The sequence below is a fragment of the Numenius arquata genome, chromosome 1, assembly GCF_964106895.1.
Source record: "Numenius arquata chromosome 1, bNumArq3.hap1.1, whole genome shotgun sequence".
Taxonomy (NCBI): Eukaryota; Metazoa; Chordata; class Aves; order Charadriiformes; family Scolopacidae; genus Numenius; species Numenius arquata.
The window spans coordinates 38,540,958-38,560,736 of record NC_133576.1 but is presented as its reverse complement, the minus strand read 5'-3'; the positions used below and the strand labels follow the sequence as shown (position 1 = coordinate 38,560,736).

Below are 19,779 nucleotides of genomic sequence, written 5' to 3'. Positions count from 1 at the left end.
AGCATCCATTTAAATGCCATCCTTACCTTGCAGACTTTCAAAAGGTCTGGCTCGGAAAAATTAATCCAGACCAGAAATCCTTTCATACCCATTGTTTTGACAACCCCCTGCAGATCTGCATTCCCCAGGTGGAACAAAAGGCATTTATAAAAGCTTTCTTCTTTTTGTTTTTCTTGTTTACTTCAGTGAGCACTCACCAAGTGTCTTGTTCTCACAGGGTAATGCAAAATAAAAAAACCTACACCTAAGCACTTTTCCCTAACAAATTCTGTTGTCTGCTAGTAAATTCCTTTTTAACACTTATAAAGTGCAGACTAAAGAATTTCACTTCTAAAAAATCAGCTTCTCGTTATCGCTAGTAATTTTTCTTGTTCTAGAAATTTTGCAATCTTTAATCCCTTTCCTGAGTAGAGGTGGTAAAACCAAAATTTAAACACAGTAGGATATTTTTTTGCTCCTGAAGAAAAATATAGGTTTTATTGTAATCAAGTTTTCATGATTTGTAATGTATTGTTCTTAATTAACCCACGCTTTTCGGACAATACACTGAAAGCATCCAGAGTAAAGTACATTCACCTTTCAATCTCTTTCAACAGATTCTCTCCATGGGAATGATGACCGAATACTATCACTACTTTTTTACAACACTGGTAAGGAACGCTAAAGATTTAGGGGTGAATTTGCTCTGTTGCAGAAAAGACAACTAAAAATTTCCACTTTTTCTAGGAGATCTTTGCTGCCATTGTTCAAGGAAGCCCTCGGAGAATGAGTACTAACTCTTCTCAGTAATATCAGGACTCACAATTTTGTAAAGAAGGTGTTTTGCAGTGTCTGTGAGGCTGGTTAATACTTTAATACAATGAAAATTAATTACAGCATTGTGTTTAAGGAGGAGCCATCAGTAAAGGTGGATCAGAGTGAAACAAAATAACGGATGAACAGCTTTGCCATGGAGCCGAGGTCGAGCACTGCAGGCAGTGCAGTTCATCGCTAAAATGTTTGATTTATAAAAACATAAAATCACATATGTATAAAATTACTTGGGATATTTTATGGTAAGACAAAATCCCTACATTTTCTTTTATGGTACAAATCTATAAATTCTTATTTCAGCACATTTTTCCTATATTTTAAGTTATCTACTATATATAAATATAACTCGTATACTTAAGATCCATTTGCATTGTAGACTAGGAAGACAGAAAAGAACCAATATTGCTAGAACAGTTCTAGAGGGCTAGATTATATCATCTGCATCATCTTCTTCTTTATTTCCTTTCCATATAAAATTTTATGTAGAAGTGAAAAATTGTTTAGAATCCAATAGTCAATTCATTAGTCAGAAAAGAGTCTCTAGCTGGAGCTTGAAGTAGTAGCTTAAATTAGTTCTCTTCAAGGCCATTTTAACATCAAGAAAAATGTGAAAATTTAGGATTAACTGCAGAACTTACAGTTTTATACAATAAACAGTACAACAAACAATCGAACATAAAGTAGTAACCGCTGCCAACAATATGCATGCAATATTATAGAGCGTGTGTTAGAGCAAGCAGTAAGCAGTACTTGTGGTATCTTGGTGTTGTGGTATTGTAAATGTTGACATTTTGATGCTTACTGTGGTATTAAACCACGACCAACACATTTGTTGGTTTACTGCCCTGCTGCAATCATCAAAAAGTTGGTTTGAAAAGCAGCCTTCAGGCTTTGAGAAGCAGTTATCATATTTCCACTGCCTGATAAATACAGCTGTGGAGTGTGCCACACAATTATATCACTTAGAATATCCATTATTTTCCTGCGCTGTAAACGCCGAGCACTGAAGCACATGGACTTACTGCACACTGGCCTGACACGTCCATTAGACATACTGGCAGCAAGTCACCTGAAGGAGGCAAGGCAGGAGAAAAATGGCATTCATAAGTAGTAAAAGTGTATCGCTCTCAACATCGCTTGGAATTTTCCTTCTCCGAGTTGAGAAATAAGCTTTACATTGCCCAGCTAATTCCTCATGTTGGTTTGTCGGAGCTGTAACGCTGTTAGAGCACTGCTATAAATTAAAATTAGATACTGCTGTGCAGGTTGCTTGCAAAATTGTATTGTTATGGGGAACTGATTTTTATGTTCCAAAAAGCAGATATGTAGTTTGTCATAAGTTTCACACAGCTTTGGTTTATTCAGATTTATAACTGAAGCAGTCATGACTAGGCTTTGAGGGCAAGCAGAGCGTTCACAGGGAAAAAACCCAACATGTGAGCTTTGGATTGAAAATCAGATACAATTTTTGACCTAATTGTACTTTCCCAACTTTTTGCTTTAAAAATACTACAGCTGGTTTTGTTTTGTTTTCTTAACGATGATTTAGGATCTATTTGCATTAGACCTGGAACCCTACAGATACAGCGGAGTAAATATGACAGGGTTTCGCCTGCTGAATGTCGAGAACCCGCAAGTTTCGTCAGTCATTGAGAAATGGTCAATGGAGCGTCTGCAGGCGCCACCGAAACCAGAGACTGGCCTCCTCGATGGCATGATGACAGTAAGTGAACAACCACAATGACGCAGGGGCATCTACGACACGCTTCGCAACACTGTTCTAGCAAAGGCGAACCAATCCCATTACTGCTTTATTTCACAATGCAAATGGTGAAGCAGCATCCCCAAAACAGAATTCCTTTTACCCGCGTTTTTGCAGAAATGCATTTTCCCTGTGAACCAGTGTTGTACTTATCTGTGTGACAAACCACTCCTGGGCAGCTCTAGAGACGAGTGGCAATTCTCCATCATGGTGCCGTCCAGCTAACATCAGTCATCTTATTGTTGTCAAATGTATATACTGCTGCCTCATTTCTCTAATAATGTTCTGCTTGGAGTGAAGAACATAACAGGAAATAAAAACTTTCAGAGCAGGTATACGATTTATAACCTGCAGGGAAAGATATTGTACATGTGGATGGGTAATAGCATTTTTAAATTGGAAAAGTGCCCTTTCTCTTCATTTCCATCATCTGCGGTAACTCTGGCTTTTAAGATGTAATTTAAAGATAAATGAAAAGTATCATCAAGCCAGGAAATTAGGATTTCCTTCCTACCACTCCCCCAAGAAGTAAAGGGAAGAATAGGAACAATTACACGGACAGCATGACTCTATTCAGTTTTGCAGGGTGACGGGTTGCCATCTTTTTGCAATACGAGATAATGTATCTTAGGTACTGAGTGGAGTTAGAAGTGATATGAAATATAGACTTTATTGCAGATGATTGCAGGGAAAATTTTGAAACATCCTAACATCCTGAAGAGAAATGCATTACATGTGCCATCTCTAGCATTTCTTTTTTTAAAAAAGTTGTTTGTTCGGGCAGTACCATTGTGCTCACTCATATGGAAAGCAGGGGAGAAATCTGTCCCTGGGAACTTCTGATGTGAATACACAAGACCTGCAAGGGTAGCTATTCACACATAGCTAATTCACCTGTATTCACCCAACTGTAAAACGAGGAAAACCAAAGTTCTTACTAGACTCTTATCCTCTCCTCTGCATCTCTATAATCTCTTAATGTCCTTGATGCTCTGAAACAGCATTGGCACCAAAGAAAGCATCTTCCTAGTTGGCTGTGATAATTTAAATATTCATAGCAAGTTCTGCTTATTCAGTTTGATGGAGAGCTGCAATACTGCTATATTTCATTAGACAATAAGGCTATGACAAGCTGCACAGTATAAGGAGATCAGGATTACATGTCCTGTTGTTTACACAGGATTTCTCCCTTCTGGTTCATGCTATGTTGTTTGCCCTGATGTCAGTTTGTGGGAAGTCAGCAGGGCACAACCAAGACAGTTTGAGTTCACGTCCCACTTTATGCCCAGATTGCACACAGAAGTGTAGTTTTTCTACTGGGTTCTTTGGGTTTCTTTGCAAGAATTTTAACAGAATGCAAAAATCAGAAAAACAAGTTCCAGGACTAACTCTTAATCCCTTTCTTCTTATGCACCAGTACAGACATCCATGTAAGGCAGTTTGCTGCAGAAAACGAGGTGACCTTTTGTTCTTCTATGCAACCCCAAGCCCTACACCAGAACGGCAGTGAGGGGGGAAATAAAAGACTAAGGGAGGTAATACCACCTCCTAGTTGCTGCATGGCAGGATGGATGAGTAACAAGTTACAAAAGCACAAGATACAAGCAGCCAAGTTTGGAAATGCTGCTAACATACAAACACTGCGGGATGCACCATGTGCTCTAGTAAAAGAATGGGTAGTCCCAGATAGATAGGAGTGCAAAGTGAGGTGCACTGAAGCATTTTCACCAAGTGTCTCCAGAATCTCTAGGCCTGGGACACGGGCAAACTGGGACTCCAGTGATGAAGTAAAATTCAGTCCTGAATGGACGTGTGCCCAGTCTAATGTAAAAACTGATCTGAAGTCCGTTGACATTGATGGGAATCTTTCCATTGATTTTGAGGGATTTTGGATCAGGCCTTTAGTCTCCAGGTCTGTTTGGAACAACTATCTGTTTTAAGACACTTGACACTGAGAACAGTTGTTATTGTCTCCTCCTGCCTGCCTCACCATTTATAATGTTTTCAATTTACTTGGATTGTGGGAGCATTATTTTGGGCAGATCCTGACTAGCATGCCAAGAGCAGTTCCTGATCTGCAGTATATTAAGATTAGTTGATAAATTCAGATCACATTTGATTGCCAGCAAAAAACTCCAATGCTGATAAGGCTGATGTTGTTGTAATTTACTTAGGTAAATGAAACAGACAAAGAATCAAATCTGTTAATTTCCCAAAGGAATTGCATGGGAAAGGAATAAAAAGTGGATTAGCTTTGCAGTTCATATAAATGAGTCCAGTTTCTCATCTGCAGCGTTAATACTTTTTTTTAAAGCCTACTTAATTATTCAGTAGCTTTACAAGAAAGGTAAGCCCTTCATTTTTACAGCATCCCTGTGCATTAAGCAAAACATGGCCATTCCCACTTCACACATGAGAGCACTGAAGCACAGTGAAGCACTGAAGTGCAGGTGAAGGCGAGATTTTTCTACAACTTCCCAGCGATAAAGGATGACAGAGTGTGCGATCTCAGTTTGAGGCTTACTGGACATGCATTTAAACCAATAAACCCATTCTCAGAGGAAACATAGATGCACAAACAGCATTCAGTAATTTTAATAATATTTACGTATTCAGGGGCTATATTCATCTGTTCTGTCTTAGACAATTAGAAGTTAGATGTGCAAGTCCAACTTAAACATCAAGAAAGGCATCTCAAAAGGACAGTTCAACTCTCTTTAAGAGGTATGGCAGGGGAACTGCCCTGGCCAAATCTTGGTGGGGTCATTTCACACATTTGTGCCAAAAGCCAAGATCCTTGAGAGCAGTAGACACTTGGAGACAGTAGATACCTGTCTGGCGGGATGCCTACCAGGTGCTCCGTGGGATTGATTTTCCTGGAGAGCAGGGCTGCCTGCCCTTGGGGAAGAGAGCAATCGCACAAGTGCCGTGAGAAGAGCAGGGATGGGGAGCTAGTATGGGCCTCACGTGGGCAGCCCTCCCACACACCCCTAGGCCAGATTAATAGAAGATGCAAAAATTGGTTCTTACTTCTCAGATTTCCATGGAGAGCCCAGTAGTGGCCTTTTCCATAACAGCAACCCAGGGAAACAGTTCTCAGCAGAGAGAAGCAGGGACCGGGTACAAAGATGTACATTAAAGAAAGCCTTTCTATTTTTTTCATGCAGACTGAAGCAGCTCTGATGTACGATGCTGTTTACATGGTAGCAGTGGCGTCCCAGCGTGCCTCCCAAATGACTGTCAGCTCCCTGCAGTGCCACAGACACAAGCCATGGCGTTTTGGACCCAGATTCATGAATCTGATAAAAGAGGCAAGTGTAGACCATCTGCTTATGATCAGCATAATCCTTCTTTTCTTCTTTACTGCACTGGCTGTGTTGTTGCTCCATGCTCTTTGTCATATGCTGTGCTCTGGTTTCTGGCACTCAGATGCCCAATTCTTCCTCACCTTCCTAGCAGAGAAACATTAATTTACAGCCACAAGTCTGTGGCTTGTATTCTGGTGGAGACTTTAATTGGTCTTTCAAAAAAAGAAACTGCTAAACCCTAGGTGTGATAAAATCTCAGTATACCACACCGTAAGACTTCCCAGGTTTTTTGCTCAGTTAATGTTTATTATGGATGTTTATAATTTCTAAAAATATGAGATAACTAACAACAGCCATTCTAGAAGTTGAAAGAAAAGTGAGTCTGTAGCTCTGTCCTTGTTTCATCACTTAATTCCAGTTGGTTTGCGGTTGTTTGATCAGGACACACAATAATACAATATATATATAAAATACTGCAGCCAGTATTTCTAAAGAAGTAAATTACTTCATGAAGTCATGCACTATCTCATAAGAATGCATCACTGAGGTACCTTGATCCACAGATAAAAAATACACATTTTATCTGAAATGCCTTCACTCTTCCAAAAATTCAGTCTTTCGTATGAATTTCAAAACGAAACTTTTCCTTCAGGAAAGCGTGTGGAAATGGAAATTATGTGGAGTTTCCTATATATTTTTCATCTTTTGCTCCAGTTCTTGTCCATGACAACGTGATTCCTATCAAAACCACATTTATTAGCACTTGTGTAGGTGGAACAGGACCTGGAGGCTGAGGTCCAAGGTAAGCGGTGGCAGCACATCGGGACGTACACCTGAAACCAGGAATATATTAGGAGCAAACTGAAAGACAAGACATGTGGTGATTACAGAACATGTAGAAGAGCTGTCATCACCTTCTCCAAACCTTTCTAAGCAAATTTTTTAGAATTGCCACAGGCAATATATGACATGGTGATTCACCTACACAGAAATCATTAAAAGTTACTGAAACAGTACTCTCCACACAGGATGTTTTATGAATTTTAAGGTCTCCTTGTAAGCTTCTCTCTTTGAAAGTATAAAGAAAAGACAAGAGTTACCCCAGAACTCAGGGACCTGACTTGAGAATTAAGGAAGTTTTGAGTTACTTTCCTCACTGCAACACAATCCTGGGAACACCCAGTAGAGGCAGGGAAGCAGCACTGGTAAAGATTATTTCTCTCACACTGACATCAGCCATGCTTCATTCAGCTCCCCTCTTGAGGAGGAGGTGGGAAGACTGTAGCAGGAGCAGTGAAAGACAAGATAAAATTGTTCCACAAGTGTCTGTAATAAAGATGAATTTTGCCCTCCCTTCTAATTTATCAAGTTGGAACCTTTGCTCTTGTATTTCTCAACGTCAAACTAAATGAGGTAGCATTCCTACTCATACAATTTCTGGTGTATTTCAAGAATAATTGTAATGAAATTGGAAGTTAGCGAAAGACTTTGTATTGGTGAATGCACCTGCATAATTCTACATTGGTGACCTACTTATTTTCATTGATGCTAAACATACAGCATAAGGGTCCTGAATCCTGTGCCAGAAGAAGTACTTTGACCAAGAACACCAGACATAACTCAGTAGATCCAATTCAAAGCTTAAACAGTTATACAGTTCCCATTTATCATGTGCAGCTAGCTTCTCTTGCATGGAGTGAGATATGTGAGCTAATTACTGATTGCTTTGCAGATAGTGTCTTTCATGGTCAGTAAAACACTGATTTAAATACTCCAAGAGTCTTATCTTCCTGTTTCTGTTCTAGCCAAAAAAGATGGTTGTTGAAAGTACAGGATAAGGTTTAATAAGATGGTATTACATTTCCCATAAAGGCTATAACAGATATTGGAAACTAAATAGGAAGTACATTTGGGCCTCCCCAGTTCATGTTAGGATCTGGCTTGCTCAACAAGGATAGATGAACTGTATAAATTAAGAATCAAGTGACTAGCTATGGAGAAAAAAAGTCAAGCAGGCAGAATGCTACTTTGGGCCCATATAAATAAAATTTAATTTTACTATTTTGTGATATGGTACTGGCAGTCTGTGAAGGCATTTTACAGACTGGTCTGAAAACAAATATTGTGTCCTGTAGTCTAAATAAACAAATTTCAGACAAAAAGGTTTTCTTCAGTGAGTCCTGCAGGTGCTAGAGCTTAGCAGGTACTTGAATTTAGTGGTGGTAAGAACTGCAGAACTGCAGTCATCTTATTTGCTTTGCGGGCTAATGCTATAAAATGCCAGGCTGATAGTAATAGAAAGGACCTCAGAACCTGCCTGGACATAAGCAGAGGTTAAGGTGGAAAGCCTCTGACTTGTATAGCAGCTGACAGGCTTCTTGTCTCTTCACTCAGCAGATGGCAAATTAATTTTTTTCAGCAGGTCACTGTCCTGTTGGGAAGACAAGGTTCAGGTCATACCTGATCCTCAGGTACACACAAGTTAGCTTCTTCCTGAAAGTAACTGGAAAGTGGAGATCCTAGGGCAAAATAGTGCCTTTTGATTTATGTTGGTCTGAATACGTGTACATTGGAGTTGGGTTTTGAATTTTCAGAGTATGTAAAAACAAAAGATACCTAGTTCAATGTGAGAATACTCCTTCCTCAGCCGTAGGACTTCAGTAAAGTGTGCAGGTAACAGCAGTAGCAGATCCACTGCCTATTTTTCTTAATGACAAAGACTTGAAGTGAAGAGAGACAATAGGAGAAAAACACTAGCAAAAATGTCTGAGGCTACAAAATAATCAATTGCAGCAACAAAAAGAGTAATCTTCTATGCTCTAAAGATCTCAGGAGCTAATGCTGGTTATAGGAATCATTTGGAAATTTGCAGAGAAAAGCAAGCCTGACCAAAGCCCCACAGCCCTGAGGATGGCTTTGAGGTCAGAAAGGTCATCAGCTAGTTCCTGAGAAAGAGGATATTACATAAAATACACTGTCTGAGATCAAGACTCCTCTATAATAGCTCATGAAGGTCTTTTTAATGAAAAGTAAATCCTTATCAGAAGCTTGTCTTTCTCAGCGACCTAGTGTCATTGATATCTAAATGATATTTTAATCTTTTAGCCCTTATGGAAGCATTTGCAGGGAGTACATCTTACCCATGCCTAGAAAGAAAAAGGAGGTCATTCTCTCTCTTCAGAGAGGAAATAAGGAGAGAAAGCATGATTCCAGTTTTCCTAAAGGAAAAATGTGTGTAAGCATGAAACAGGTGTTTATAATTAAATGATCAAATTCCCTGGTCATGTCCCCTTTAAAACATGAGATAAGTCCCAAATAATGATTGTCTGTTCAATTATCACCTAAACCAATGTAAGCTCCCCTCACTCAAATCCAGTAACAATTAAAAGAACTACTGTATAGAGAAGTATTGCAGAAGACAGAGACGCAGATTTTATCTTTAGTGACTTTATTAAGTCCCCTCAGACAGAATCACGTGCACAAATCTCGAAGATTAGGAGAAATCTGAAGCATTTACTTCTACGTTTCAGTTTATGTTGTGTTTTTGACAAGATACATTTCAAGCATGCCTGGTTTGAAGAGACCAGGAGTGAGAGCAATCCATCCAGATTCTGCGTTGAGTAACTGAATACAGCCTTCCTTTGGTGGTATGACATTAAAAGCTCTCGAGAATCCTCTGAGCTGAACCAATTCTTTGTGTAGGCTAATGTAATGAACACAGAAAGCAGCAAGATAAGTGGACTTGGTCATACAGGCACTACCGTGACGGTAAAACTTTCAAGCCTCTGTCTCAGAATTATTTGTAATAATTCTTCTGAGTGAAGATATCCCAGTTAGACTGGAAAGCCAGGCTCACTCAAATGGCTTCAAGCTCAAGAAACTCTTCCCTTAAAATTTATAAAGGGTTTTCCAGCCCTCTGCTAGTTGATTCTCTTTTCTACAAGTAATAAATAGTATGTCTCATAGAATGTCTCCAGCCTGCAACAAAGCCAAGGACTAGTAAAATTAAGTCCCTGAAGAAGCCTGCTTCAATTATCACATCATTTTTCATTGTTAAAGACTTAAAATGAGACCTTAATTTACTTTATTAGTATACAGGAAGAGTACTGTAAATGTTGAACACATTCTACAGTTTTTAAAGCATCTAGCATTGTGTGACTTGGGTCCGCAGGTGACAGTCTGCTTCAAGAGTAAAATTAACAGAAAAAAGAGACATATCCAGTCTTTCCCTGTACAAGAGGTCAGAAACTGACTCGGCATCAAGAAATGAAATTATGCAACAAGGACATGTTTATTATCTTAGTTTGTTATTTTGCCTGCTTTTTGAAATTGTGATGATAATTCAGTGTCATTCCTGTATTCCAAACTCAAGGCATTTAAGCAAAAGATAGCCTTACTCTGTAGAGAAAGAGACCTCCCCATCAGCATGATTAGGAAGACTGGGAAACAGAGAGGCATTATAATTTCCAGTCCCCACAAAAATTGCTGGGAAGACCTGCACCACAGGAAAGAAGACTTGAGAATCCTCTGAGCTGAACCAATTCTTCATGTGGACTAATGACCATAGAAAGCAACAACATGTGTGGACTTCGTCATACCAGGTGTACCACAACTGTGTATCTTTCAAGTCTCTGACTCAATTTATTTGTAATAATACTTCTGAGTGAAGATGATTCAGTGTGTTAGTCACTTGCTAGCCCATACTTGCCTCCAAAACCATCTGCATGACTACCTCAACTGTGCTGAGAGTGTACAAATGATCTAGAAACTCCCATCTGTCCTGAGGTATCTGCTGTATACACGCTTCTTCTAGACCTGGTTGTTCTACAGTAAGCAAGCACTAGATTTTTCTGTTTTCACACATTTTTAGTGCTTTTCTGCAGCTCTCAGATACTGGCTTTTTTCAAGACATAAATGTTTGAAAGTTTATGTCCTTTAATCTCTGAACTGCTTGATGTTTACCCAGCACTTTAGATGGATGGCAAGTTCCTACTCTCTCATTCTGATACACCAGTGCAGGTGAGATCTTGCCAGTTTGTTTTTCTCTTGGTATGGAGGAAGCAAGCAACCATCCTCAGAACTGCTAAATTTCCTGGGAAGCTCCAGTGAAGAGAAGACAGAACTAATGAGTTGAAGACGGCATGACCACATGTTGACCATGTCAACCACAGGTTGATTTTGTCCAAATCTGATGAGCTGACTAACATTTTGAGAAAAGGGCAGGAAAACGTAAAGTCTTGATTAACTGGTACCAAATCACAGGATGTAATTTTCAGGGGATTCTTGATAATAACTAGCTAAATCTAAAACAAACATAGAACATCACTGGAAGAAGGAGGAACTGAAAATTTTTCATTACAGGAAAAGTGAAAATTTAAAATAAGGCAGAAGGGAAAGCAATCCATCTGGGAAGATATTAATCAATTTTTTTTTTGTCAAAATTGGCAGCATCTCCTGTAACACAGGAACTCAAAACATCTTGTAAGAGAACAGAACATTTCTTTTGTTTCATGGTCTTTTACTGCTACCAAAGTCAACATTTATGAGTATTTTCATGGCGCTAAAAATCTACAGGGTGGAACAAAAAAAGTGAGCAGTACAAGAATCTGGATGTCAGAAGACGCAAGAACTCCCCATCTCCTCTGCCATATGAGGAAAGTTCTGTGTGTCAGTCACACGATCTTTCTGCTACACAGAAATCTCTATGCATGTGACTGGGGAAAGAAGACAATATTTCAGCTCCAAAACATAAAATAGCATCTCTTCTGCTGCATCTTTGTCATTGTGTTTTAGTCTTGAGCCAATTACAGCTTATATATATACTGGCTGCAGTTATTCTCTGGGCTCTGATTCTGCAATATTTAGTTAATCCAAAGAAAAGCAGTTATTTACTTTGGTAGGACTTCTCTCACTAGATAATTTGATATTAGAATTTGATCCACTCTCATTAAAACAAACATTTTTTTATTTTACTTTTTAAAAACTTCTTGCCCATGAAATAGCACATGCATTTCTGATATAAGCCTATTACTGCCTGTTGCTTTGAACTGAAAACTCTTAATTAAAAGGGCAAACAAAACAACTGCTAGACTTGCATCCCACGATGATTTATTAGGAAATAAAGATCAGCTTTCCATGAAGATAATGTATGGCTGAGGTTAATGTCAATAGGGATTCCTATTCTGAAATCAAATTTCAAGTGGAAAATCACTTAATTTATGCAATGATCTATGCACAGATTGCAAAATAATGGTCCTAGAACTTGCACACTAAGAATATTGAATTGATAAAAAATATTTGAAAAGTTCTGATACTGTGGTATCTAAAATCAAAACAAGAAATCTGACTAAAAGATTATATATATTTTCTTCCTTTCCATTTTTACTTTCTTAAGTACTACCTGGAAAGTAGATTTCTTTATGAAAAATGAGCAAGAATTACTAGAAAATTATTTTATCTGAATATATGGAGGATATTTTGATATTTGCTACAGAAAACCTTTCTTCAGAACACATTTTATATGTCCTGGCCTACTAAAAGTGCTCATCATTTACTCCACACTGATATTTCAATTTAAGTGTTAGTGCATGGCCTAAAGTAGATGATATTTGTATTGGAAAAGTTCCCAGGAGTCCTACTCGCATCACCATCAAGCCATTCAGTTAGCAGTCTTTCTTTGCTTCAAAGAGCTTATGAGATAACTGTTAAATGCATATGATTTAGGTTTTGGAGCAGTGTACTCTTACTGAAACAATCTGCTTTTCAACCACGCCACACGATACTTACTCATTCACAGATTTGCCAACACGTGGGTCCCATTATCTCAAGTGGAAATGACACAGTGCTTTGCACCACACGAAGCCCCCACAGGCTCCTTGTCATTCCTGTTGTGCAATGGGTCCTCCCTCAGCTGGAGAGGACATCTCCCACTCAAGACAATGGGTGGGAATTCCAGAGCTTTGGCTTTGGCTCCTGGCGCTGCCATGGATTCTGTGCAACCATGAGCAAATCACTTCAGGACAGCCCCAAAACCTGTGGCATGGTTACCTTATAAGGCAAAACTGGTCATTACTTGGTGGGTACTGGGCAATTCCAATGTGCTGACATGATCAGGCTGTTCACCATCCATGCTTGCTTGTAGCTACCACACCACTCTAAAAAACCAGTAGCGAGACCTAAAATTTAGGTGAAGAAGTCCTGAAGCTGGAAATGCTGTGATTCTCCTCTGTAAAAAGCAGATGATGGCTTTTGTCTAGTTAGTGTATTTAGTCTGTTTGTTAGCTGTGTGGAACAGGATTTCTCTATGTACTGTCTTGCCTGTACGAGCAGGATCTGTTGCAATGGGATCCAAATCCCCATTAATACAACAGTGTTAAGTTATGCTTTCCAAGTTCGTCAACAGCAATCCCACTCAGACACTTCAGTGACAGTCATGTTCTTGAATGGTAAGACAGACTCTGCCCTTTCTAGGAAAAATGACTGGCAAGGTTTGACCTTCCCTTCCAATTCTGCACACCCACTCCCTCATCTCTGGTACTGATGTAAAGCAAGCTGGTAGGTGTAAGCTGTAAAGGAACTCAAAAGCTTTTAAAACATATGCTCTGAAATGAATCCATCGAAGCCGTCATCCTCAAGTATTCAGGGTTCATTTGTCAAATATGTCACACCTTTCATATGACTACCCCTGAACTTCATTAATCTCAGCCATTGCTTTGAAAGCTCATGAAACAGCCTGTGACTTTCCTAAGAAATCCTCCATCTCTATTTACCCACCACTTCTCTCTTGCTTCAAGGTAGGGGTGTGTTCAGTCTTATAACAGCTGCGTAAACCCTTTCCTAAGAACAAGCCTCCCCCACACCTCCTCTTTTCCATTCAAGTGCACGGACTGTTCCAATCCTGGACTTCTTCCGAGTAAAGAGACTATCAGGCATCATGATATTCAGTGAGGTAGATAAAACCCTGTAATGGTGAATGCTGAAATTCTTTTTATTACATCTGTTATGCTGGATTTGGACCAGGATAATGGAGAAGTCATACGCTCACTCACTATATTCCATAATCCTTGAGGATCTCTTCTAATAAGAGGATTAATTGTAAGAGCTGATAAGTTGGTGTGTGGCTCAGAGCACATTATGATTTCCACTGTAACTAGAAGCAATATCATTATTACTTAAATCTATCAACTGTCTCTGCAATTCTAATAAAGCAGGAGATTTCTCTTCCAAAAGGAAAGAAAACCAAAGAAAATTAAAGTGTACTTTTCCTTGGTCGTTACCATTCTGGTTAGTATATAGTGGTATTGTTATTTACAGTTTTGGAAGATTTTGCTGTAGAAAAGTGATCTGTGGTATTCTGAGCATGTAGCCACAGTAGATTTAGGTATGCCTATGTTTTATACATTTTTCAGATATCTGATTTTGTAGTCAAGAAGCAATAGTTTGGAGTAGGAGAAAAAAGTCCCCATCAGAAAAAGAGCTCACATGCTGTCTTGTCCCTTGCTATCGAGCAACACAATCAATGTCCTCTGTATATGAGCATTAATCATTGTCAATAATTCCGTAACCATGAGAGTTCTGCTCTGTTAATAAGTCTAAAACCAAATGGGGGAGACCCATGGATCATCACCCACCTCTGCATTTGGATGGCAGTTAGCACCACAGCCCTCATAGATTTCGGATTATCAGTTCAAAACTGAAGTATATGTTCACCTTCTTTAAGCAGGTAATGCTGATTAAACAGAACAGATTTGTCACTCTGGTACACCTGATATGCTGTTTGAGATCCCCATATGTACTTGTCTGGCACCTTTTCTTAAAAGCTGGAGTGTGCTGTCCCTTTAGTGGCATGGAGCCACTAGCACTTGCGGAGGTTGCTTTGCTGTCATTCATTCTAGGTTGCTAATGTTTAGCCGAAGTAAAACGTTCTAATGACTTAGTGGCTAAAGGAAATTATGATGTAAAGTCTCTCTTCAGGACAAGACTGGTTTCCTTTCAAGCTGCTGCTTTTGGTAGACCAGCACCGCTTAATCTCAGTGCGAACACATAGTGCATTCATTTTAGAGGATATATAGGTCCAAAAGGACTATGATGTTAGCCACTGTGCAATGGTAAATGAGCAAATGTAATATGGGGAGTTGAATACTAGTGCTTCCTGAATCCCAGGTCAGATGATTGCCAATAATTTTTTTCTTATGTTTCATTCATCATTTAATAAAGAAAGGAAAACAGCAGCATGATGGTGATATAAGTTAATATCTTTTACTTCAAAATTGTGGTTAATTAGAAATGCATATTAAATCAATAACTGATGTTCAGTTTTGCCTAATAACTTCTGATAATAAATAAACAGATTATAACACCAAGAATTAAAAAATGAAATATACTTGGCCTATATATCCATCATTAAAGAAGACAAAAAGTCAGTCCAATTACTTGCCTTTGTAGGTTACCTTTAAAATGCTTGGCAAAGTAACCTACCAAAAGTCAAGATAATCCCATTGACAAAACTGAGTAGACAGGAAAATACCTTTATCTTCAATTAGACTTCACTCTAGCTTCTGAATGTCCTTCTCCCATAGTGAAGAGTCCAGATAACCAGTTTCTGTTCCAAGCTCCCAAAATCTGTAGAAAAACTCTGCTGATTGCATGTCTTTAGGATAAGGTTTCAAAATGTTCGTTACCCATAAACAGCAAGAGAAAGGACAAAAAAAGAGAGAGAGAGAGAAATAAAAATACAGAGACGGTTTTACAAAATAGGTAACTACATATGGCCCATTGTCTACTTTTGGAATTTCTCAAGTCAATTGCAGTAGGGTTTTTTTTGTGAGCCCAAATGCGTTGCAAGGCTTTTGAATGAAGAAGGCTGTCATTTAGCATTGCACTTATATTCAAGAATAGTCTTCACGTAAGATGTTGTTTATCATCAGTTTACGATACTTTCATATTAAACAATAATTCAGGCTTCGGTGGCAGATGCAAAGTGTCTGAATATCTTGCACAAATTCAGGCTTGAGCCTGATATTGTGCAGGGTTTTGGACCTGAAAACAGAACAGTTCATTTTCTGCCACAATACTGTGCTAAAATAGCTTTTTTTCTTGGCTTTTCACTCAGAAGTTTTATCAACTCCTTTTGTCTATATATTTTTAAAAATTGTTAAGAGTTATGACAGTTTCTCATTATTTATTCTCCTCCATTTAAAGCAGGTTCAATATGTACACGTATTTTGTAAGTGATACAGTCAGTTTTATTTTCATTTGGGGGTGCATATTTGTGTTTCAGATGTTCTCTTCTAATATTAGCTCCCGACATTTGTTCAAAATGGGGGGTCTTATTCATTGAACAGTGGGAACAACAAAAGGTTAAAAATTTGGAACTCTAAAGAGTTTGGAACTCTAAAGAGATTGCTTGATTAATTACAAGTGGAGGTCTAAGGAACAGATTCAGAAAAACTGTTTCATTTCACAGGTTATTGGAATAAGTGGAATATTAATAAAAAACCAAAAATGTCTGCACATTATGAAGCATTCTTAAACATAATAGTTTAAAAAGTTAAAATAAGATTATACCTTTGCATGTTTGTATTGCCAGGGCACTTTGAACACTTTAAAAAGGACCTTGAAAAATTAGTTTTTTAATCTGAAACACAACTATCCAGTATTTGTCACTGTGACACTCAACTCAGAAAGAGAAAATATGCCATAGGCAGAAAAACAGTTAACTAAAATATTTGGATAAACATCTATTGAGTAAGAAAAAAACAAATACGTTATAAAAATGCCGTCCATTTGTCTGAGAAAGATCGACACTTTTGTGTGCAGTACTGCAACGAAATATCTACAAAATTGACTATATCCCATTGAGGCTATATCATAAAGCTAGACATTTACTCAGTCACAGAATCACAGAATCACAGAATATTTTTGGTTGGATGGGACCTTTGAGATCATCGAGTCCAACCAACAAAAAAAAACCCAAAACAACCAAAAAAATACCCCACACCCAAAAAATCCCAGAACACCAACACCAAAACCAAACCAAAACAAACGCCCACAACCACACCCCACCCCACCCACAAACAGACAGAAACCAACAATCTCGGGCACTAGAGCATGCCCTGAAGTGCCATGTCTACACGTTTCTTAAATACCTCCAGGGATGGCGACTCCACCACCTCCCTGGGCAGGCTGTTCCAGTGCCTGACCACTCTCTCAGTAAAGTAATTCTTCCTAATACCTAGTCTAAACCTCCCCTGCCGCAACTTCAGACCATTTCCTCTCGTCCTGTCACTATTCACTTGGGAGAAGAGGCCAACACCCACCTCTCTACAGTCAATGCATTAAACACACTGTGCATTATGATTTCTCATTTTAGTTATACCTTGCTAAAAATTCTGGAAATATAAGTGAGGTCTGGTAGAGACAAAAGAAACAGAATATGAAAAGTACCTTACTAAGTCTGGTAGCAGCTGAGCTAATTGATTCTGTGATTGAGCTGTTGATTTGCTTTGGCTGAAACTAAGGCTGCTATAGTAATTGATTCGAGATGATGAAGTGGAAATTGATATAAAGACTGTATGATGGTGGTGTGAATTGATAGAAGTTGCTCTTAGAAGTTGATTCAGTTTCATTTTTCAGTTGTTAAAACTTTCCATCTATATATTTATGTGGAAACCAGTGGTGTAATTTGAATATTTTAATCCAGATGTCAGTTTGCCCACAATCTTAATTTTTTTAAGTAGTAAAAATAGAAGGTTTCACAGTTTTAATTAGGTTGCTTTGGATATTTTTGCCATGTCAGATACCCGACAGCCTTCAGAGAGGACTGAAGACTTATCTGTGATCTGTTCTGTCTACTACCTTTACTATGCTTAGTAAGGAAGGGTCTTAGTAGCTGCTGGTCCTGTGTGGTTTGCTTCTCAGATACCAGTTGAAACCAAGCTATTGCGTTAATTCCCCATTATGTTTAATAAACAAGAAAGTTATCAAAGGTTTACAGCTTAGAAATAGGAATAATAATTACATGATAAAACTCAGTATTGAGGACTGTGAGACCTTATTTTGACCCTCAGCTGAACACTGCGTTGCCCTACTGCTGCAAACCAAACTCCCAAAAGAGTAACATTTCCTCACAGTTCTGTTGTCAGAGACAGCCTGCAACCTTGCATAAATAAGATCTAAGACATGGAAAGTATGTTACAAACAAAGGCCACTGAAAAATCACATTTTTTAATTAAGCTGCAAGCTATACTCAAAATTATACAAACAAAATTGAAAACACATTCTCTCTGCAAGAGTTTCAAATTGTGCCCTTAGTTCCTCTAATATTAAAGCAAGGACAGAGTGCAAAAAAGCAATTTCTTTTGATGAATTACATGATTAGGTTCTGATTCAACTTTTATTATATCCTGTAACATTTAACATGGAGTGTCACTAGAAACATTAAAATTGCTATAAATCTTGCATATAAAAGCCCAAAATCTCATTGCTGTGTTACACAGTCGTGCGGTTTCTGACTATTCAGAAAGTTCTGCTTCATTTCTGTTTGTTAATTGCATTTGAGAACTGTGCAACTGCTGCCTATTCCATTTGCCTGAACACAGTGCCTCATAGGCACTTGCATCCTTGATTTACCTGACAGGCATCTGGAAGTGGTGGTACGCAGCTATGATTCTGGAGCAATGATACATTTCATTGCCTTTGCATGCAGCAGGCAGTTGTGCTTTAGGACTCAAATCATATTAAAAGCTTCGAAGTTTTATTATAGACTTTGAAAGGCCTGGGACGGACCGTAGGTTCCTAGCTCATCCCTCCTTTTGTTTCTTCAAGAAAACTTTAGTTTCTGATCACGTCTGCCTAGACGTGCTGCATACACAGGCACCACAACTGTCTTGAAGTCAGATACTAAATTAAGCTCTCTGGACTCAACCCCCAAAATTTTATTTTTATTTAGAATGAATAAAATAAATAAAATAAAAACCAGAAAGTAACTTTAGAATTCAAATTTTATTTGAAGTATGCGCCTCACAATTAGCATCTGAAAAAACACCCTTCAACATTTAAGTTTAACTCTTCAGAGAAAGGCTCCCTGACTCCTTTTTTTAATTTAAGTCATATTTGTGTCATCATTTGATGGTCTAAGTGGGACTTAGACAAAGGCTATATGCACTTCTCTGCTACCTTGAAATTTAAGCATAAGCCTATGCATCTTGTAACATCTTTTCCTTCCTTTTTTTTTGGGGGGGGGATGAGGGTGTAGAAGCACCAATGCCTATTTTCAAAAGTGAGCTAGCATTTCACCATATAAATATTTTTTTACAATAATGGACATGTAGGCTCCTGATACCATTGCCAAAAATAACATATTGGTTCCTTTATTCAAGATCATATCACGTTAGCAGAGAAGCTGAACATATGATATGTAATCAATAAATGTGAACATTTCACAGAAGCAAATTGCCCTCTGAGGAGGAATTGATCTCTAAAGATCATATTTTAAAAAATGTTCCATCTTTATGAATTAGAGATAGAGGTCATGTCAGAGTAATAAAAAGACAGACTGGAAAAGAGATATTCTGTAATGAAATGCATTCATCCCGCTATCTTAATTATATCAGCGTACAAAACTACAAGTGTTTCCCTGTTTACAGCTGAGATTTCTGTCTGTTCTGTTCCCACGTCATTAAGATGGAAAGTCTCATAGAAAATTTGTTGCATTTGCACTTTCCATTCTTATGTTACCTAAACATGCTTAGAAATCCTGCTGTATTTCCACAAAATTCTAGATGGACTAGATAGTCTGAGGCATATGGTGATAACATCCCAGCATCTGAGATTAAATCCTGCAGATTCAGAGCTAGAATTTAGATTTAACAGGAAGAGGAGACACCATCCTGTAAG

The 19,779-nt window shown here is 38.4% G+C and overlaps 1 protein-coding gene across 1 annotated transcript in view; it reads left to right on the top strand.

Moving 5' to 3' along the window:
- GRIK1 (glutamate ionotropic receptor kainate type subunit 1) overlaps positions 1-19,779 on the top strand; it is a 171,869-nt gene that overhangs the window by 113,266 nt on the left and 38,824 nt on the right. Inside the window, exons 5-7 of the mRNA XM_074155328.1 lie at positions 597-650; positions 2,363-2,536; positions 5,743-5,886. Of these exons, the coding sequence (XP_074011429.1) occupies positions 597-650; positions 2,363-2,536; positions 5,743-5,886 (372 nt within the window). The remainder of the gene's footprint in view (positions 1-596; positions 651-2,362; positions 2,537-5,742; positions 5,887-19,779) is intronic.